This window comes from Oncorhynchus tshawytscha, linkage group LG13 (assembly GCF_018296145.1).
Source record: "Oncorhynchus tshawytscha isolate Ot180627B linkage group LG13, Otsh_v2.0, whole genome shotgun sequence".
In the NCBI taxonomy this organism is placed as follows: Eukaryota; Metazoa; Chordata; class Actinopteri; order Salmoniformes; family Salmonidae; genus Oncorhynchus; species Oncorhynchus tshawytscha.
Window position 1 is genome coordinate 61872865 of NC_056441.1, and position 22367 is coordinate 61895231.

General features: G+C 42.7%; 1 protein-coding gene across 4 annotated transcripts in view; it reads right to left on the reverse strand.

The window, feature by feature from the left end:
• LOC112234720 (periostin-like) overlaps positions 1 to 22367 on the reverse strand; it is a 39752-nt gene that overhangs the window by 16476 nt on the left and 909 nt on the right. For all 4 annotated transcript variants that reach the window (XM_042296112.1, XM_042296114.1, XM_042296113.1 and 1 more), the window contains exons 2-7: positions 21864 to 21962; positions 5711 to 5775; positions 5103 to 5260; positions 4672 to 4836; positions 4226 to 4372; positions 3866 to 4007 (exon numbers count right to left, since the gene is read on the reverse strand). In XM_042296112.1, coding sequence (XP_042152046.1) covers positions 3866 to 4007; positions 4226 to 4372; positions 4672 to 4836; positions 5103 to 5260; positions 5711 to 5775; positions 21864 to 21962 — 776 coding nt within the window. The remainder of the gene's footprint in view (positions 1 to 3865; positions 4008 to 4225; positions 4373 to 4671; positions 4837 to 5102; positions 5261 to 5710; positions 5776 to 21863; positions 21963 to 22367) is intronic.

Genomic DNA, 22367 nt, shown 5'->3' on the forward strand with positions numbered 1-22367 from the left:
CCCACTAGACTTGTCTGCAGTTGATAGCGCTGATCTGCCAACTTCTGTCTGTAGCATCTGAACAGTTTGGGCTTCAAACTAATATGACCCCACTGTGGAAAGGGGAGACACTCATGATGGGGTTCTCCATTTGCTCTAAACCCCCCCAACACACACACGTTTTATTAGGACTATAAAAAACAATATAAGGATATTGGTATAGGTTTTTATACTTTCATACGCTCTGGCACCGTATCGGATTGTAGGAGCAAATCCATGGCTACCTAGTATTATGGCTTGTATTACATGTCTGGATGAATTTGACTGAGATTTGAACATGAACATGAGAGTAGGCCAGTTGGCTGCTAGAAACAGAGGCGCCTTGCATCGGATTATGTCATTTCCAGCATGGCTTCAGAATAGTGAATGAATCACAGGTTGCGTGCCATATGGCACCCTATTATCCATTAGAGGTCCAATGTAGCCATTTTTATCTCAAAATATAATAATTTCTGGGTAAAAATGTAGTACCTTACTGTGATTGTTTTCAATTAAAATGGTCAAAAAGTAACAAAAATAGCTTCTTAGCAAACAGCAATTTCTAAAGCAAGAACTTTGCTAGGATTGTCTGGGAGTGGTTTGAGTGGGAAAGGAAAACCTGAAAATGTGCTGTTATTGGCAGAGAGGTTTGGAACACTCTTTCTTATTGGTCCATTAACTAATTTACCGCATGGTGTTATCGCCATAGAAGGCCAAAACCTCCGATTAGTTTTGTTTAAATAATCCAGGCCACAATGTGGCAGCAGCTTGTTTGTCTCATGCCTGCTGTAGATAATGTAAGCTAACTAGCAATCTGTGCTCATGGGTCATCACTAGTTATCACAGCCACAAAGTCATAAACCCCACCTATTTCTACCAAAAACATCTTCTTAAAATTGTTACTCTATAGCCAACAATGACAACTGCGCGAATGTTGTTGTCTTATCCGGTGTCCTGTGTGAATTTAAGTATGCTCTCTCTAATTCTCTCTTTCTCTCATTCTTTCTTTCTCTCTCTCGGAGGACCTGAGCCCTAGGACCATGCCTCAGGACTACCTGGCATGATGACTCCTTGCTGTCCCCAGTCCACCTGGCCGTGCTGCTGCTCCAGTTTCAACTGTTCTGCCTGCGGCTATGGAAACCTGACCTGTTCACCGGACGTGCTACCTGTCCCAGACCTGCTGTTTTCAACTCTCTAGAGACAGCAGGAGCGGTAGAGATACTTTTAATGCTTGGCTATGAAAAGCCAACTGACATTTACTCCTGAGGTGCTGACTTGTTGCACCCTCGACAACTACTGTGATTATTATTATTTGACCATGCTGGTCATCTATGAACATTTGAACATCTTGGCCATGTTCTGTTATAATCTCCACCCGGCACAGCCAGAAGAGGACTGGCCACCCCTCATAGCCTGGTTCCTCTCTAGGTTTCTCCTAGGTTTTGGCCTTTCTAAGGAGTTTTTCCTAGCCACTGTGCTTCTACACCTGCATTGCTTGCTGTTTGGGGTTTTAGGCTGGGTTTCTGTACAGCACTTTGATATATCAGCTGATGTAAGAAGGGCTATATAAATACATTTGATTTGATTTGATTTAGCTATGTTGTGCTAAATTGCGATGCTAACCGTTTAGCTAAAGTTAGCTAGGAAGCAAACTGGTACTGGAAGTATGGGATAATGGACAATTCATTTAAATATTTCTTCATCATCTTGCTAGATTGCTAGCTTGGTAAAGCATTTAGTGTTGTGTACATTGTGCTGCACTTACCACCCCATTTGTTTCATATGAAGTGTGTGTGACTGCACGGCTCAGTTAGCAAGTTAAAGTAAGCTAGCTAGCTAGCTAACTAATGAGCAGGTGCACATTATCAAACTGAACCTAACAAAAAAATCCTTCTTCATGCACAAGACACCTTAGCTAGAGGCAAAAGATATAAAGACTTGCGATAGAAAAATGAGTCATGTGTCCACGGCCTGCTATATAAAGCTGGCAGACAGGCATTGAGACATTCAGTTGCTGTTCACATGAACATTAGAATGGGCAAAACGAGTGACCTAAGCGACCTTGAGCGTGGTACGATCGTCGGTGCCAGACACGCCAGTTCCAGTATCTCAGAAACGGTCTAGGGTTTACCGAGCATGGTGCGACAAACAGGCAAATAACGGCACAGTACAACAGTGGTGTGAAGAACGACATCTCCTTGTCACCTTCTGTCCTTGTCACTGATAGGCTATTGCAGCAGACGACCACACTGGGTTCCAGTCCTATAAGCTAAAAAGAAGAAGAAGCAGCTCCAGTGGGCGCGCGATCACCAACACTGGACAGTTGAGGAGTGGCAAACATCACCTGGTCCTACGAATCCCCGTTCCTGTTGCATTATTCTGATTGAGGATTTGGCGTAAGCAGCTTGACCCATGGCCCCATCCTGGCTGGTGTCAACGATACAGGCTAGTGGCGTAGGCAATGTTTTCCTGGCACACGTTAAGTTGCTTAATTGGTATCAAGAGACCATTCTATGCCCGAAGAATTCAGGCTGTTCTACATTTACATTTTAGTCATTTAGCAGACACTCTTATCCAGAGCGACTTACAGGAGCAATTAGGGTTAAGTGCCTTACTCCAGGGCACATCAACATATTTTTCACCTAGTTGGCGCATGGACTCGAACAAGCAACTTTTCGGTTACTGGCCTAACGCTCTTAATAACGCTTAACGCTCTAAATTAACCACTTAACTACTAGGGGGTCCAACTTGGTAGTAGATGTGTGTACCTAATAAACTGGCCACCGAGTGTATATAAAACACAGGAAAAAACTTTTGGGACTACAAGTGCTCAACTTTTGACCAGATCCCAATGGGCCCTGGTCAAAATAAGTGCTCTAAATAGGGAATCGAGTTCCATTTGGGACGCAACCTATGAAATTCAGCAGACCTGGTTCTGGTGTCGGGAGACTACTGAGTGCAGGGAGATTCCTGACTGTTTTACTGCCTTGTTTGACTCTGTTCGTCTGTGTTTGAAGTTGTGTGATCTCATAGCTCAGGGAAGTCCTAGGACTAATATTAGGGATCATCACACCGCTGCCAACCCTCCTAATGCTCTGAACCTTCTGAACCTTTCCAGTCCCAACCCTCTGACTGGGGTGTGTCCCAAAATTGTACCCTATTAATAGTGCACTACTGTTGACCATAGCCATATGATCGAAGTAGGGAATAAGGTGCACTGCCTTTTCGACACAGGCAGAGCGGGGTGCTTCCTGCTTCCTGCCCTGTGGTGTTTAGAACCGTATGAACGATACCTCTTTGGAAATGTTTTGGAACAAGTGAGAGTGTTTTATTATTGTGTGACACCCAGACATAAATTATAGAATGACAGTAAATGTTTAGCTCGTTAATGTGTTAAATTATCAAAAAGCTTCACCATATGAAGGTTTATGTCTGAATAGCCATTATTTCGTAGCCCATCATCTGAAACTAGAGCTCTTTTGTTTTTCATTACTCACTCACACAACTGTGGTGAACGCTCAGTTTTCCAACTGTCTGAGAATTCAAGATCCACAGCTCAGACTGTAACTAGTCGGCTCCATCTGTTTAGAGTAGGAAAAGGCGCTTACATGTAAAAAGTCTGCGGTTACTCAGCCCTGCAAACATGGCGAGCGGGAACCATTGAGTTACTTTTCCTGCACTTTCATCTCATTAAACACGGATATGGCCTGCGTTTGGAGGTTTATATAAAGTCTCTATGTCTCCCCTCTGCTTTACAGTACTCTCCTGGGAGCTGCTCTCTGTATTCATAGAAGACATTCCAGAGAGGTGATAGACCGTTGAAGCCTGGCCCAGCGGTTTGGTTTACCTTGGAGGACACCCTTGTCACCCATCAGTCGTTGCAGCACATCCGAGTCCAGCTTGGCGAAGGCATCGTTGGTGGGGGCAAACAGGGTGTACTGGCCGGGCTGTCCCAGCTTGTCCAGCAGGCCTGAGGCCAGGGCCATATCCTGTAGTGAAAGAACACATCATATCCTCCATCATATCCTCCGTTAATACTGTGTGTGCCACCCTGTGTAAATCGAATAGAAGGAAAACAAAAAGACGAGAAGGGGAAAGGAGACAAGAGGAGAACCATAATGAAGAAAAAGGTAGGAAAGGAAGTGAAAAGAATGGAAATGAAGGGGGAAGAAGAGAGGAGAGGAGAACAGAAGAAAATAAAACATACACTGAGAGTGGTGAGGTCATCGTCAACCTCAAGGACATCCTGGATGGTGTTGCTCACGCCAGTGATGACACGGTCAATGACGTGCACCACCCCGTTGGTGGCGACCTGGTTGCCATGGATAATCCTGGCACAGTTCACCGTCACGATCTTCATACATAATAACACACCGCATAGGACATGCACAGCACAGTTAGTATCTGCACACGTCACACAACAGCATACTGTCCTTAACTCTCCAATGTTCACACAACACACCCTTCAACAACTACCTGCACACAATAAAGCCTTAGCTCTCCATGATGTCAACTTTCCTATCTCATGGCATGGAAACTATTGGATTTCCAATACATTCCATGGACGCTGGTCAAATTAGTGCACTGCATGTGGAGTAGGGTGCCATTTGGGATGCAGAAGATGATGGTGTGTAGGTTTAGTGGGATGCTCACCCCGTTGGAGTAGTGGTTGATGTAGAGTCCCAGGTCGTTGTACATGGAGTCGACCACCAGGCCGTTCTTCAGGTCTTTGGTCTGTAGGCGTTTGTTAGCCATGTGGTAGTGCAGGGCGTTGTACAGCTCAATGTTCACGTTGCTCACCAACGCACTACGCACTTCCTGTTGAAGAAATGCAGAATAAAAAGGCTTAAGATAACATATATACTTAACACAAAGTGATGACAGCAACTGGCTGTAGGGTTCAGGTATATCAACCATTCTGATGATTTATATTGTAGCTCTTTTAAATGGTCACATTACAAGCACTGAATGGTTTTGGTTTTGGAATAGTTACTACTATCGCTGGTGGGTTCATTTTTCCAGGTAATTTATCTGAATTACCTGGAATTTTCCAGCTGTAAGAGATGACACTTATCCTGACTTACCCCATCTAACAAGTCCCAAGCATCGTTGCTGGGAGCGAAGAAGGTGTATGACCCAGATCCCTCTATCTCCTCCCTTAGCTTGGAGATGTGAGAGTATTCCTGGGTGGAGATGGCCTTGACCAGGCCCAAGGTACCATACACATTGTCTATAGGGGCCACTGTGGAACAGGGAAGAGAAGGTACCATAATGACTACATCTCCCTACATACCAGGAGTGATCCCAAATGGCATCCTATACCCTATATAGTGTACTACTTTTGATTAGAGCCCTAAAATATTGCAGTACATATGGAATAGAGTACCATTTGGGGCACACACAAGCCTCATTAAAACAACTAACAACTATAAAGAACCCCAAAGCCAGCCGGATGATGCTGAAAGGGAACATGTATGGGTAGGATGATGTGCCAGCTGAATCTTTATGTTGGTGTGGCGTTGTGACTCGTACATTTTATGAGAAAATGTAATACCCATTGATTTGTCTTAGTTTAACCTCTTGTTGAACCTTTGAAGTACACTATAACATTAAGTGCACTACAATCTTGAGTACACTGCGGATCCTGTACCATATAACATTACATACACTGTAACCGACCATAGCTACATACCTGCAGGGCATCCTTTCATTCCTTCCAGCTTCATGTAACCTGGACAGCACTCATACAGCACCGTCCTACAGAAATAGACACAGACACACCATGTTTAGGGACCGATCACTCATACAGCACCGTCCTACAGACATAGAGACACAGACACACCATGTTTAGGGTCAGATCACTCATACAGCACCGTCCTACAGACATAGAGACACAGACACACCATGTTTAGGGTCAGATCACTCATACAGCACCGTCCTACAGAAAGAGACACAGACACACCATGTTTAGGGACCGATCACTCATACAGCACCGTCCTACAGACATAGAGACACAGACACACCATGTTTAGGGACAGATCACTCACACAGCACCGTCCTACAGACAGAGACACAGACACACCATGTTTAGGGTCAGATCACTCACACAGCACCGTCCTACAGACAGAGACACAGACACACCATGTTTAGGGTCAGATCACTCACACAGCACCGTCCTACAGACAGAGACACAGACACACCATGTTTAGGGACAGATCACTCTTACAGCACCATCCTACAGACAACACACAGAGACCAAATTTAGAGACAACACATGTACACGTCACATTTTAGAGACAGAGACAACACACAGAGATACACCATAAACAGCACTGTCCAACAGACAACACAGGGACACAAACGTTAGAGACAGAGAGGAGGGAGGGATGGAGACATCCCACACAGATCACACTTTAGAGACAGAGACAACACACAGACGGACAGATCACGAGCTAGAGAAAGAGACATACCCTATCCTCTGTTTAAATATTCAGAGTCGGGGTACATAAACAGTGATCACCACATCCCATGTAATTAGAGTGTTCTATAACTTATTTCAGAACATCAGAGCACATCGTATATTTATCCTGGAGTTCATCCTACAGTATTTCAGCTGAATCATCACTAATGTCTGTACTCAAAGGCTGTTTCATGCTCCTGTGTGTGTGTGTGTGTGTGTGTGTTCAGTTGTTTCCACATGGTCCTCATCATCTGTTTTATTAACCATAAGGCTTTGTGGTCCCAGGGCCCAGGCCAGCACGCCTCCAGGGTAACGCTACCACATTGTATACTGTAGATACATAAACTGTCTGCCTCCCGAACGGCACCCTAGTCCATATATAATGCACTTTGTAGGGAATAGGGTGTCATTTACTAGGGACCCTGCCCCTTTGAAGCTAAACAAACAATTATTCTAGCCCTCTAGTCCATGATTTAGCCTTGTTTAACCTCTAAGACATTATGTTTTGGGTCTTGAAATCAAATCTGTAAGCAGTTGACAACCCTGGTTAGGAAATGGAACTTTTCAACTCCTGCATATGCCACAAACTGTTGAATGGGCTATGTGTAAACTGTAACAGACTAGCTCATTAGAAATGACTAATGGGGGAGGAATGATTTGAGGAAATGGCACTGTAATCTTTCATCTAAATCAAACAGCTTTGAACAGCAGTCGTAATCACAGGGACACAAAAACATAACAGGCCTCTTTAATTAAACCCCATGACATTGCAACCCAGCTAACAACAAGCATTCCCACAACTTTAGAGAACGTTCCCATAGGAATTATCCTGTGATATGCAAGATATTATTTCCAAGAGACCATTCCATTAACCCTTTACAGCAGCATTTCCCCGGGACCCCAAGGGGTGCACGTTTTGTTTTTACCCTAACACTACACAGCTGATTCAAATGATCAAAGCTTGATGATTAGTTGATTACTTGAATCAGCTGTGTAGTGCTAGTGCAAAAAACAAAATGTGCACCCCTTGGGTAAGAGAAACCCTGCTCTAGAGTCTGAGAACATGGTAACCACGTTATGAGCATTTTCTGTTTTCTGTCTCCTAACTAATGCCAAAACATGTTCTCAGAAGGTAACATAGATTTTTTTAAATTTGACCTTTATTTTACTAGGCAAGTCAGTTAAGAACAAATTCTTATTTTCAATGACAGCCTAGGAACAGTGGGTTAACTGCCTGTTCAGGGGCAGAATGACAGATTTGTACCTTGTCAGCTCAGGGGTTTGAACTTGCAACCTTCCGGTTACTAGTCCAACGCTCTAACCACTAGGCTACCCTGCCGCCCCCAGTGTTCCCCTAACTAATGGAAAACTGGACACTCAAACATTATGGCAACATTACGTGTAACATTACAAAACCCTTTTCTCTCCCTAGAATTGTAGAACTGTATCAAAGACTGATGCTTTCAGACTTGGGTTGTGTCCCATTTGGCACTCTATATCTCGTCCACCCAGCCAGCCGTCTCTCTAGCAATTGAGCCTGGGGACAAGGTTAGATGTTTTGCGACTTGTACCAACATGTGACGTGAAGTTTAATCTAATTGAATGGGAACAGGACAGGACACCATAGCTATAAATTACTACAAAGAATTATAAGATATAAAGAAGGGGAAATCCAACCTGCAGCTGTTATAAAGGGACTTATCCTGTAGATCATGTCTGAGCGTGTGTGTCTGTGTGTGTGTGTGAGAGAGAGAGTCTGTGTGTGTGTGTGTGTGTGTGTGTGTGTGTGTGTGTGTGTGTGTGTGTGTGTGTGTGTGTGTGTGTGTGTGTGTGTGTGTGTGTGTGTGTGTGTGTGTGTGTGTGTGTGTGTGTGTGTGAGAGAGAGAGAGTTTGTGTGTGCACGTTTTTGAGCGTACAGTAAAAGTCTGATTTATCCACTCAGAGAAACCGCGTCACTACTCTTCATCTCTGTCTTTAGCTCCTACTGTATATAGGTATTTAAACTGTATATAGGTATTTAAACTGTAAACAGTACCACATGGGCACAAAGTTGGCATCAGAGTTTAATTAATTAATTATAAGCAGAGCCCTTCCAGCCCTCTGTTGGGTTTAATAGACAAAAACCATAGAATGACACTATCTGACTCCTGAATGGCACCCTACTCTTTATATAGTGCACTACTTTTGACCAGAACCCTATGGGCATTGATCAAAGTAGTGCACTATAAAGGGAAAAGGGTGCTATTTGGGACGCAGGCTAGCTAGACAATTTCATAATCCCACACCTCATGAACCATGACATGACTCGTTAAAGCAGAACAATGATGCTTCAGTTTGTGCAGAGCCAGAGATACTGTTGAGAGAGGAGAACTCACAGACCTTGCTTTATGATATGCCAGTAAATGCCCCAGGGCGTATTCTACTGTTTAAGAAGAAGAAATTACTAAAATGTCAAATGTAAGTAAGCCTTTTCTGAGCTAGAGACAAACGTGAGGCAGCTTGATGTACAAATACACTCCTGGACATCAAACTATTCCACTGTTTTCGGCTGCAGAAATTCTAAACCACGACAACAAATCAGCAAATGCTGAATATACAAATAATAACGATAGATGAAGTAGGCTAGAGTGGGAGATAAATGTCCAGTTTAATATGGACCAGACTGAAATGTGAAACTGAAATGTCTAGTGTGGTGAAACCCACTTCTCTGAAGAAAAAGCTTTATGCTTTCTGAACCCTTCCACTGGTCACACACCGGTTGAATCAACATTCTTTCCAAGTTATTTTAACAAAATTTGACGTTGAATTGACCTTTGTGCCCAGTGAGCTCACACTGCATGATGCTGAACCTAGGTAACTCACTAACACATGATGGATGATGGAATGGGATGTAGTTTCTTTTCTCCAGAGTAATGGTTTATGGTTGCTGGTTGTTCAGTCTGTGGTGGCTTGGAACTTAAGTCCAGCTGTGCTTCTTCATCAGTGGTCCCCCTGGGACGTCTGCAAACCAGAATAACATTTCCACATGTTCTCCATGTTCCAGTGGTAGCTGGGTCCATAACAGGACAAGACAGCATTGTCTAAATCAACAGAGTTTGACTGGAGAGAGAGGGGTCGAGGGCAGGATGGAGTGAGGTTTACAGTGGCTTGTTTCCTTCAGAGCAACAGACGATGAAGCTACAGTGTGGTTGGGTGTTCAGGGCTGTCATCCACGGCTCATCCCTCAGATACACATGCATGCAAACGCGCACACACAGAGCTGACAGAAACAGAGCAGATCAAGGCCTGCTGTACGATGAGAATGGCTACGTCCCAAATGGCACCCTATTTTCTATATAATGCATCATTTTGACCAGGGCCAATAGGGGCCCATAGGGCTCTGGTCAAAAGTATTGCACTATATAGAACAGAGGTATTCAACTCTTACCCTGATTATTAATTGCATCCACCTGGTGTCCCAACTCTAAATCACTTCCTGATTAGAGGGCAACTAGGAAAAAACGCAGAGTAACTGGCTTTGAGGCCCAGAGTTGAGTTTGAGGGACTCGGGTGCCAATAGGGATGCAGATGAGGAGAGAAGAGGCCATGGCTCATGGCTGCCATAGTTGTCTTCTTTTGAACTTAGCCCCTGGAAACACAGAGAAGAAGAGGAGTGGGGAGACGAGCCAGGCATGAGATCACACATGCCCTGATGAGGCACAGTCAGCAAAACCATCTCCACTCTCCCACGCACATACAGGAGAACCAAGACTCCCTCTGGCCTGGCCTCGGAGTTGGAAACTTCCTTCTGTCTGGTCAGCAGCTCTACTTTATGCTGGAGATCTCTGTATGTCAGCCAGCCAAACCAATACTACTGTAGTACTGGCATGTGGTCACAGGAGAAAACTGTGCTGTTTCCAAAACACATATCATTACTAATGAGCAGGGCCAGTTGTTTTGGTAGTTTTTTGTGGGTGTTATCTATCCAGCATTATCCATTAGGTTTGCTGCAGATAGAAAATGTTAGGACATGTTATTTAATTGAAACAAGCTGTCGCCCATCAATCAATTACTCAAAAAATGTCTGATTGTGCGTGAGTGTTTGCTGGGGGGGATCGCCTAAGCCAGGGAAGCGTAGCTCTACGAATCTTAATTGCACAAAGTCTGTTATTTGACAGGCAATACTATTTTTAGATCAGTGATTCAACACCTCAATTTGCTCAAGCTGATCCTCTCCAACAGACTCAGAAGTTACAGCTTAAAATGGGTCAATTATGGGGCAGTTTAAGGGGACAGTCAATGGAACCAACCATGGAATCCAACACATTAACCATTCCACCAAGAGGTTTGGACATTTAAGGTGTTGGCTTGACAGTCGCTGGACCAGGGTTTGACAAAGCCTATCATTTGGGAGGGAATTCTATTTGTAGATCAGTGATTCTGCACATCACCTTGCTCAAGCTGATTGTCTCCAACAGACTCAGAAGTTGTTAGGGGCAGTTTAAGGTGAGAGTTAATGAAAACAACCATGGAAGTATGTTGTAGCCCCAACCAGGAATCGAACTCAGATCCAACAACGGTTTCATTGACTCTCCCCTTAAACTGCCCCTAATTTACCTATTTTTAGCTACCACTTCTAAGGGGTGGAGGTTTAAAAAAAATGAAGATTACAATGTTCTGTGCCTCCTGATGGTGGATACTGTGGTTTGATTGATTCCATAGAAAGAATAGACAGACAAGCAATCCAATAATTCCTCATCAACATAGATCACATTCTTTGGCTGTGTGTCAGTGTTGCAGGGCATTCCTGGAATAGAGCGATACTCAGCATCCAAGAGAATAGAACACTATTCAGCATACACAAACATACAACACTACTCGGCAACCAACAACATAAAACACTACTCAGCATCCAGGCGCATAGCTAGCATAGAACACTACTCATGTTCCAGGAGCATAGAACACTACTCATGTTCCAGGAGCATAGAACACTACTCATGTTCCAGGAGCATAGAACACTACTCAGGATTCAGGAGCATAGAACACTACTAGAACACTACTCAACATCCAGGAGCATAGAACACTACTAGAACACTACTCAACATCCAGGAGCATAGAACACTACTAGAACACTACTCAACATCCAGGAGCATAGAACACTACTAGAACACTACTCAACATCCAGGAGCATAGAACACTACTAGAACACTACTCAACATCCAGGAGCATAGAACACTACTCAACATCCAGGAGCATAGAACACTACTCAACATCCAGGAGCATAGAACACTACTCAGCATCCAGGCGCATAGCTAGCATAGAACACTACTAGAACACTACTCAACATCCAGGAGCATAGAACACTACTAGAACACTACTCATGTTCCAGGAGCATAGAACACTACTAGAACACTACTCATGTTCCAGGAGCATAGAACACTACTAGAACACTACTCAACATCCAGGAGCATAGAACACTACTCAACATCCAGGAGCATAGAACACTACTCATGTTCCAGGAGCATATAACACTACTAGAACCCTACTCATGTTCCAGGAGCATAGAACACTACTAGAACACTACTCAACATCCAGGAGCATAGAACACTACTCAACATCCAGGAGCATAGAACACTACTCATGTTCCAGGAGCATAGAACACTACTCATGTTCCAGGAGCATAGAACACTACTCAGGATTCAGGAGCATAGAACACTACTAGAACACTACTCAACATCCAGGAGCATAGAACACTACTAGAACACTACTCAACATCCAGGAGCATAGAACACTACTAGAACACTACTCAACATCCAGGAGCATAGAACACTACTAGAACACTACTCAACATCCAGGAGCATAGAACACTACTCATGTTCCAGGAGCATAGAACACTACTAGAACACTACTCAACATTCAGGAGCATAGAACACTACTCAACATCCAGGAGCATAGAACACTACTAGAACACTACTCAACATCCAGGAGCATAGAACACTACTAGAACACTACTCAACATCCAGGAGCATAGAACACTACTAGAACACTACTCAACATCCAGGAGCATAGAACACTACTAGAACACTACTCAACATCCAGGAGCATAGAACACTACTCATGTTCCAGGAGCATAGAACACTACTAGAACACTACTCAACATCCAGGAGCATAGAACACTACTCAACATCCAGGAGCATAGAACACTACTCAGCATCCAGGCGCATAGCTAGCATAGAACACTACTAGAACACTACTCATGTTCCAGGAGCATAGAACACTACTAGAACACTACTCATGTTCCAGGAGCATAGAACACTACTAGAACACTACTCAACATCCAGGAGCATAGAACACTACTCAACATCCAGGAGCATAGAACACTACTCATGTTCCAGGAGCATAGAACACTACTAGAACACTACTCATGTTCCAGGAGCATAGAACACTACTAGAACACTACTCAACATCCAGGAGCATAGAACACTACTCATGTTCCAGGAGCATAGAACACTACTCATGTTCCAGGAGCATAGAACACTACTCAGGATTCAGGAGCATAGAACACTACTAGAACACTACTCAACATCCAGGAGCATAGAACACTACTCATGTTCCAGGAGCATAGAACACTACTAGAACACTACTCAACATCCAGGAGCATAGAACACTACTCAACATCCAGGAGCATAGAATACTACTCAACATCCAGGAGCATAGAACACTACTCAGCATCCAGGCGCATAGCTAGCATAGAACACTACTCAGGATCCAGGAGCATAGAACACTACTCACGGTCCAGGAGCATAGAACACTACTTAGGATCCAGGAGAATAGAACACTACTCAGGATCCAGGAGCATAGAACACTACTCAGGAACCAAGGGCATAGCTAGCATAGAACACTATTACGATTCAGCATCGAAGAGTGTAAGTTCATCACCATGCAACACAACCTAGCAGCAGTGTCCATGCTGTCAAATTGATGACAGGGAACTAGGACGTGACCCGAGTCCAGCATGGATCAGAAAGTCAATAAGAGAGCTGGAACCAAGGGAACCATTCTGTTATTTGATTTGATGCATTTTTTGGTACAACAGTCCATACAGTTTAAACAATTGAAAAGTAGAAATAATTCCTAGAGTACACATGAAAGTATATTGGAAATACACTTTTTTCCAGTGTGGTTGTACTGAGTGTCTGTTTTGTGTGAGCAGCACTACGTGAGCAGCACTACGTGAGCAGCACTACGTGAGCAGCAGCACTATGTGAGCAGCACTACGTGAGCAGCAGCACTATGTGAGCAGCAGCACTATGTGAGCAGCAGCACTATGTGAGCAGTAGCACTATGTGAGCAGCACTATGTGAGCAGCACTATGTGAGCAGCACTATGTGGGCAGCAGCACTATGTGGGCAGCAGCACTATGTGAGCAGCACTATGTGAACAGCACTATGTGGGCAGCAGCAGCACTATGTGAACAGCACTATGTGAGCAGCAGCAGCACTATGTGAACAGCACTATGTGGGCAGCAGCAGCACTATGTGAACAGCACTATGTGAGCAGCAGCACTATGTGAGCAGCACTATGTGAACAGCACTATGTGGGCAGCAGCAGCACTATGTGAGCAGCACTATGTGAGCAGCACTATGTGGGCAGCAGCACTATGCAGGGAGCAGCACTATGTGAGCAGCAGCACTATGTGAGCAGCACTATGTGAGCAGCACTATGTGGGCAGCAGCAGCACTATGTGAGCAGCACTATGTGGGCAGCAGCAGCACTATGTGAGCAGCAGCATTATGAGAGCAGCAACAAAAGTATGTGAGCAGCAGGACTATTTGGGCAGCACTATGTGGGCAGCAGCAGCACTATGTGAGCAGCACTATGTGAGCAGCAGCAGCACTATGTGAGCATCACTATGTGAGCAGCACTATGTGGGAAACCTCTCTGTACTATGTGGGCTCTGTCCTCTCTGTCTGTACTCACTGAGTTTCCAATGTTTCAACCTCCAACCAGTAAATTTGGCTGACACATTACTGCCCTATCAGAGCCAGGATCCAGCAGTGAACCACAGTGGCGCCCCTACGGCGTCCACGCTCACCATACCATAATAACCACCATAACCATAGTAACTTGGACCTTTATAATGCATGTGGTTGTGCATTGATGTTTCGTGCAAGAGTTGAAGGCTTGCTTGGGTATAATCTTAAATCTTGTTCCTTTGACGTTCATTACTAAACCCTCTGAACTCCTTTGCTTCAGACTAGTCTTTGTTTCCCAGCATACACTGGATGAAGAGAGGGTATTTGATGGTCCGTCATCCTCCTAGATTAATCTTGAGTGCTATTCATTTTTATGTTAATTTAACCTATCCTTCTTAACTGCTCTCCCTCTCAAATTCAAATTCAGGCATAGTTCCATTAAAGGTCTCTTTGTTTCTCAACATCTTCCTACATCCTCTGATGTTGGTGACAAAATAAGTCAAAGATAACACAGACCTTTGTTATCTTCCCTAAAACTCCCTGCTTCATTCCAAATGGCACCCTATTCCCTATATTGTGTACTACTGTTGGTTCTGGTCAAATGTAGTGCACTATATAGGGAATAGGGTGCCATTTGGGACATACCCTCAAAATTCCTGACTGGTTTTAAAGGGTGATCGTAAATCTACACACATACCCGTTTAACACGTACCCCGTTTAATCCGTACAATAACACATACCCTGTATAACCCTGTACCATATCACATACCCCGTACCATAACACATACCCTGTATAACCCGTACCATATCACATACCCCGTACTATAACACATAACCCGTTTAAGCCGTACCATAACACATACCCCGTATTATCCGTACAATAACACATACCCCGTATTATCCGTACCATATCACATACCCCGTACCGTAACAGATACCCTATATATAGCCGTAACATATCACATACCCTGTATTATCCGTACCATATCACATACCCCGTACCATATCACATACCTTAACACATACCCTGTATAACCCTGTACTATAACACATACCCAGTACCATATCACATACCCTGTATAACCCTGTACCATATCACATACCGTAACACATACCCTATATAACCCGTACCATATCACATACCCCGTACCATATCACATACCATAACACATACCCTATATAACCCGTACCATATCACATACCATAACACATACCCTATATAACCCGTACCATATCACATACCCGGTACCATAACACATACCCTGTATAACCCTGTACTATAACACATACCCAGTACCATAACACATACCCTGTATAACCCTGTACCATATCACATACCCGGTACCATAACACATACCCTGTATAACCCTGTACTATAACACATACCCAGTACCATAACACATACCCTGTATAACCCTGTACCATATCACATACCCAGTACCATATCACATACCCTGTATAACCCTGTACTATAACACATACCCAGTACCATAACACATACCCTGTATAACCCTGTACTATAACACATACCCAGTACCATAACACATACCCTGTATAACCCTGTACTATAACACATACCCAGTACCATAACACATACCCTGTATAACCCTGTACTATAACACATACCCAGTACCATATCACATACCCTGTATAACCCTGTACTATAACACATACCCAGTACCATAACACATACCCTGTATAACCCTGTACTATAACACATACCCAGTACCATATCACATACCCTGTATAACCCGTGACATAACACATACCGTAACACATACCCTGTATAACCCGTACCATATCACATACCCGGTACCATAACACATACCCTGTATAACCCTGTACTATAACACATACCCAGTACCATATCACATACCTTAACACATACCCTGTATAACCCTGTACTATAACACATACCCAGTACCATATCACATACCCTGTATAACCCTGTACCATATCACATACCGTAACACATACCCTATATAACCCTGTACCATATCACATACCTTAACACATACCCTGTATAACCCTGTACTATAACACATACCCAGTACCATATCACATACCCTATATAACCCGTACCATATCACATACCCGGTACCATAACACATACCCTGTATAACCCTGTACTATAACACATACCCAGTACCATAACACATACCCTGTATAACCCTGTACTATAACACATACCCAGTACCATAACACATACCCTGTATAACCCTGTACTATAACACATACCCAGTACCATAACACATACCCTGTATAACCCTGTACTATAACACATACCCAGTACCATAACACATACCCTGTATAACCCTGTACCATATCACATACCCGGTACCATAACACATACCCTGTATAACCCTGTACTATAACACATACCCTATATAACCCTGTACTATAACACATACCCTATATAACCCTGTACTATAACACATACCCTGTATAACCCTGTACTATAACACATACCCAGTACCATATCACATACCCTGTATAACCCTGTACCATATCACATACCATAACACATACCCTATATAACCCGTACCATATCACATACCCGGTACCATAACACATACCCTGTATAACCCTGTACTATAACACATACCCAGTACCATATCACATACCTTAACACATACCCTGTATAACCCTGTACTATAACACATACCCAGTACCATATCACATACCGTAACACATACCCTATATAACCCGTACCATATCACATACCCCGTACCATAACACATACCCTGTATAACCCTGTACTATAACACATACCCAGTACCATAACACATACCCTGTATAACCCTGTACTATAACACATACCCAGTGCCATATCACATACCCTGTATAACCCGTGACATAACACATACCCAGTACCATATCACATACCCTGTATAACCCGTGACATAACACATACCCAGTACCATATCACATACCCTGTATAACCCGTGACATAACACATACCCAGTACCATAACACATACCCTGTATAACCCTGTACTATAACACATACCCAGTACCATATCACATACCCTGTATAACCCGTGACATAACACATACCCAGTACCATATCACATACCCTGTATAACCCGTGACATAACACATACCCAGTACCATATCACATACCCTGTATAACCCGTGACATAACACATACCCAGTACCATAACACATACCCTGTATAACCCTGTACTATAACACATACCCAGTACCATATCACATACCCTGTATAACCCGTGACATAACACATACCCAGTACCATAACACATACCCTGTATAACCCTGTACTATAACACATACCCAGTACCATATCACATACCCTGTATAACCCGTGACATAACACATACCCAGTACCATATCACATACCCTGTATAACCCTGTACTATAACACATACCCAGTACCATATCACATACCCTGTATAACCCGTGACATAACACATACCCAGTACCATATCACATACCCTGTATAACCCGTGACATAACACATACCCAGTACCATATCACATACCCTGTATAACCCTGTACTATAACACATACCCAGTACCATATCACATACCCTGTATAACCCGTGACATAACACATACCCAGTACCATATCACATACCCTGTATAACCCTGTACTATAACACATACCCAGTACCATATCACATACCCTGTATAACCCGTGACATAACACATACCCTGTATAACCCTGTACTATAACACATACCCAGTACCATAACACATACCCTGTATAACCCTGTACTATAACACATACCCAGTACCATATCACATACCCTGTATAACCCGTGACATAACACATACCCAGTACCATATCACATACCCTGTATAACCCGTGACATAACACATACCCAGTACCATATCACATACCCTGTATAACCCTGTACTATAACACATACCCAGTACCATATCACATACCCTGTATAACCCTGTACTATAACACATACCCAGTACCATATCACATACCCTGTATAACCCGTGACATAACACATACCCAGTTATTTTTTTAAATATTTTTTTAACTACGCAAGTCATTTTTTATTGACAATGACGGCCTACCCCGGCCAAACCCAGACAACGCTGGGCCAATTGTGCGCTGCCCTATGGGACTAACAATCACAGCCGAATGTGATACAGCCTGGATTCGAACCAGGGACTATAGTGACACCTCTTGCACTGAGATGCAGTGCCTTAGACCACTAAGCCACGTTTAAACCGTACCATAACACATAAGCCGTTTAATCCGTACCATAACACATAACCCGTATAACCATAACACATAACCCGTATAATCTGTACCATAACACATAACCCGTATAATCTGTACCATAACACATAACCTGTATAACCGTACCATAACACATAACCCATATAATCTGTACCATAACACATAACCCGTTTAAACCGTACCATAATACATAACCCGTATAACCGTACCATAACACATAACCCGTATTAACCGTACCATAACACATAACCCGTATTTAACCGTACCATAAGACATACCACGTATAATCTCTACCATAATTAAGGAGGCTGCGAATTTTCGCAGCTTTTTGTTAAAAATCGCGCAACATTTCAGCGCCCTGCTACTCATTCCAGGAATATAGTATATGCATATGATTAGTATGTGTGGATAGAAAACACTCAGACGTTTCTAAAACTGTTTAAATCACGGCTGTGACTATAACAGAACGTCTGTTTCATCGAAAAGCGCAGGAAAATCTGATCACTGGAGATGGAAAAAAATATCCATGCGCCACTTCCATGAATTGTTAAAGGTGAACCGTATTAAATGAGGCCGAGCTTGCAGTACCTACAGCTTCCACAGGATGTATAGAGTCTTCTCATTTGATTCTGATTTGATTCTTGGTAGATCCGACCAAAGGGAACCGATTCCCTCCGACCACCAACTTGAGGCATTGTCTCTGTGTTTTTCCGGACATTTTTTCCACACGACCAGCTAACGATTTACATCGCCTCCTGATGATTTTTATAGCTTATTAACGTGTAGTAATACCTAAAGTTGCATTAGAAAGGTATTTCGAAGTGTTTTGTGAAAGTTTATCGTCGACTTTTTAACTTTTAAAAAATGACGTTACGTTATGAAACGCTATTTTTTTCCGTTTATCACACAGTCTTCATAGATCGATATCTAGGCTATATATGGACCGATTTAATCCAAAAAAAGACCCAGTATTGATTATGGGACATCAAGGAGTGCCAAGAAAGAAGATGGTCAAAGGTAATGAATGTTTTATATTTTATTGTGCGGTTTGTGTAGCGCCGACTACGCTAACTATTTTTGTTTACATCCTCTACGGGTCTTTTGGGGTGTTACATGCTATCAGATAATAGCTTCTCATGCTTTCGCCGAAAAGCATTTTACAAATCTGACTCGGTGGCTAGATTCACAACGAGTGTAGCTTTAATTCACTACCTTGCATGTGTGTTTTAATGAAAGTTTGAATTTTATCGAAAAACGATCAGTGGCGCTCTAAAATATCCGCTGATTACCCGCTGATTTGATCCCCCCGAGGGAACATCCTCCCTAAGAAGATAACACATAACCCGTATTTAACCGTACCATAATACATACCACGTATAATCTCTACCATAACACATAACCCGTATAATCTGTACCATAACACATAACCCGTGTAATCTGTACCATAACACATAACCCGTATAATCTGTACCATAACACATAACCCGTATAATCCGTACCATAACACATAACCCATATAATCCGTACCATAACACCTAACCCGTATAATCCGTACCATAACACCTAACCCGTATAATCTGTACCATAACACATAACCCGTGTAATCTGTACCATAACACATAACTCATATAATCTGTACCATAACACATAACCCGTATAACCCGTACCATAACACATAACCCATATAATCCGTACCATAACACCTAACCCGTATAATCCGTACCATAACGCCTAACCCGTATAATCTGTACCATAACACATAACCCGTGTAACCTGTACCATAACACATAACCTGTATAATCTGTACCATAACACATAACCCGTATAATCTGTACCATAACACATAACCCATATAATCCGTACCATAACACCTAACCCGTATAATCCGTACCATAACACCTAACCCGTATAATCTGTACCATAACACATAACCCGTATAGTCTGTACCATAACACATAACCCGTATAATCTGTACCATAACACATACCACATATAATCTCTACCATAACACATAACCCGTATAATCTGTACCATAACACATACCACGTATAATCTGTACCATAACATATAATCCATATAATCTGTACCATAACATATAACCTGTATAACCGTACCATAACACATACCACGTATAATCTGTACCATAACACATACCACGTATAATCCATACCATAACACATACCACGTATAATCTGTACCATAACACATAACCCATATAAACCGTACCATAACACATAACCCGTATAATCTGTACCATAACACATACCACGTATAATCTGTACCATAACATATAATCCGTATAATCTGTACCATAACATATAACCTGTATAACCGTACCATAACACATACCACATATAATCTCTACCATAACACATACCACGTATAATCTGTACCATAACACATACCACGTATAATCTGTACCATAACATATAACCTGTATAACCGTACCATAACACATACCACGTATAATCTGTACCATAACACATACCACGTATAATCTGTACCATAACACATACCACACATAATCTGTACCATAACACATACCACGTATAATCTGTACCATAACACATACCACGTATAAACTGTACCATAACACATACCACATTTAAACCGTACCACATTCGACTCTGGAACTGATTCAAAGCCTCACGAAAGGCACATAAATCTGTTACATTGACTTCCAAGTGAAGGAATGTGACCCCTGGCTGTATACCAACGGGGGAGTTGGGATATGCAAAAAAACACATTTCCAATTCACATGTGTATTAATACACACTTACTTATACATATGTGAAAAAGGACAAATATAAGCACCCACTTAATAATTATTGTTATTATTATTATTATTATTATTGCTATTATTAAGCTCTGCCCTGAGGTTCTGTGGTTTCCATGGCACTAGGGAGCATCCAGGTGTCATTTGGACATTTCTGTGTGGTACATGAGACTACGTCATTCCTGGGTTCATGTCTGTTCCTAATGGAACCCTATTCTTTGTATAGTGCACTACTTTTGACCAGAAGCCTACGGACTCTGGTCAAAAGTAGTGCACTATACCCAATGCCATGTTGGACACATCCCCTGTGGTCCACACAGTGGTCCCTATCAAAGCCCTGAAGCTAAACCTAGCAGTGTCATATTATTCATCTTTGAACCCAGAGGGAAGAATGTGTCCAGGAGGAGCCTAAAAAAGAACTAAAAGTCCCTTACGCTTTCTTTCCACAGATGGCCCCTTGATACCAGTTACGACACGTGCTGAAGTACTTCTTCTTGGTCCCCATGACCTGCTGCAGAGCGCACACGTTTGGTCTAACGGTCGCCAGGGAAACAGAGGAGACAGAATGTTAAATGAACACAGTTGGAATAGCTAAAGTGTTCTGCATGCCATGTAGTAAATACTATATGTCTGATTTCTTATCCTTATTTCACTTTCACAGTATATTTCACTTTTGTTATTTCACTTTTGTCAATTTGGTAATATTTTCTTTCATAAAAATGTATCTGACATAGCAAGTTCTTTACATGAATCCGTACCATCCAGAAGGCGAGGTCAGTAGAAGTGCATCAAAGCTGGGACAGAGAGACTGAAAAACAGCTTCTATCTCAAGGCCATCAGACTGTTAAACAGCCATCACTAACATAGAGTGACTGCTGCCAACATACTGACTCAATTCTCTGGCCACTTAAAAAAAATATATAAATGGATGTAATAAA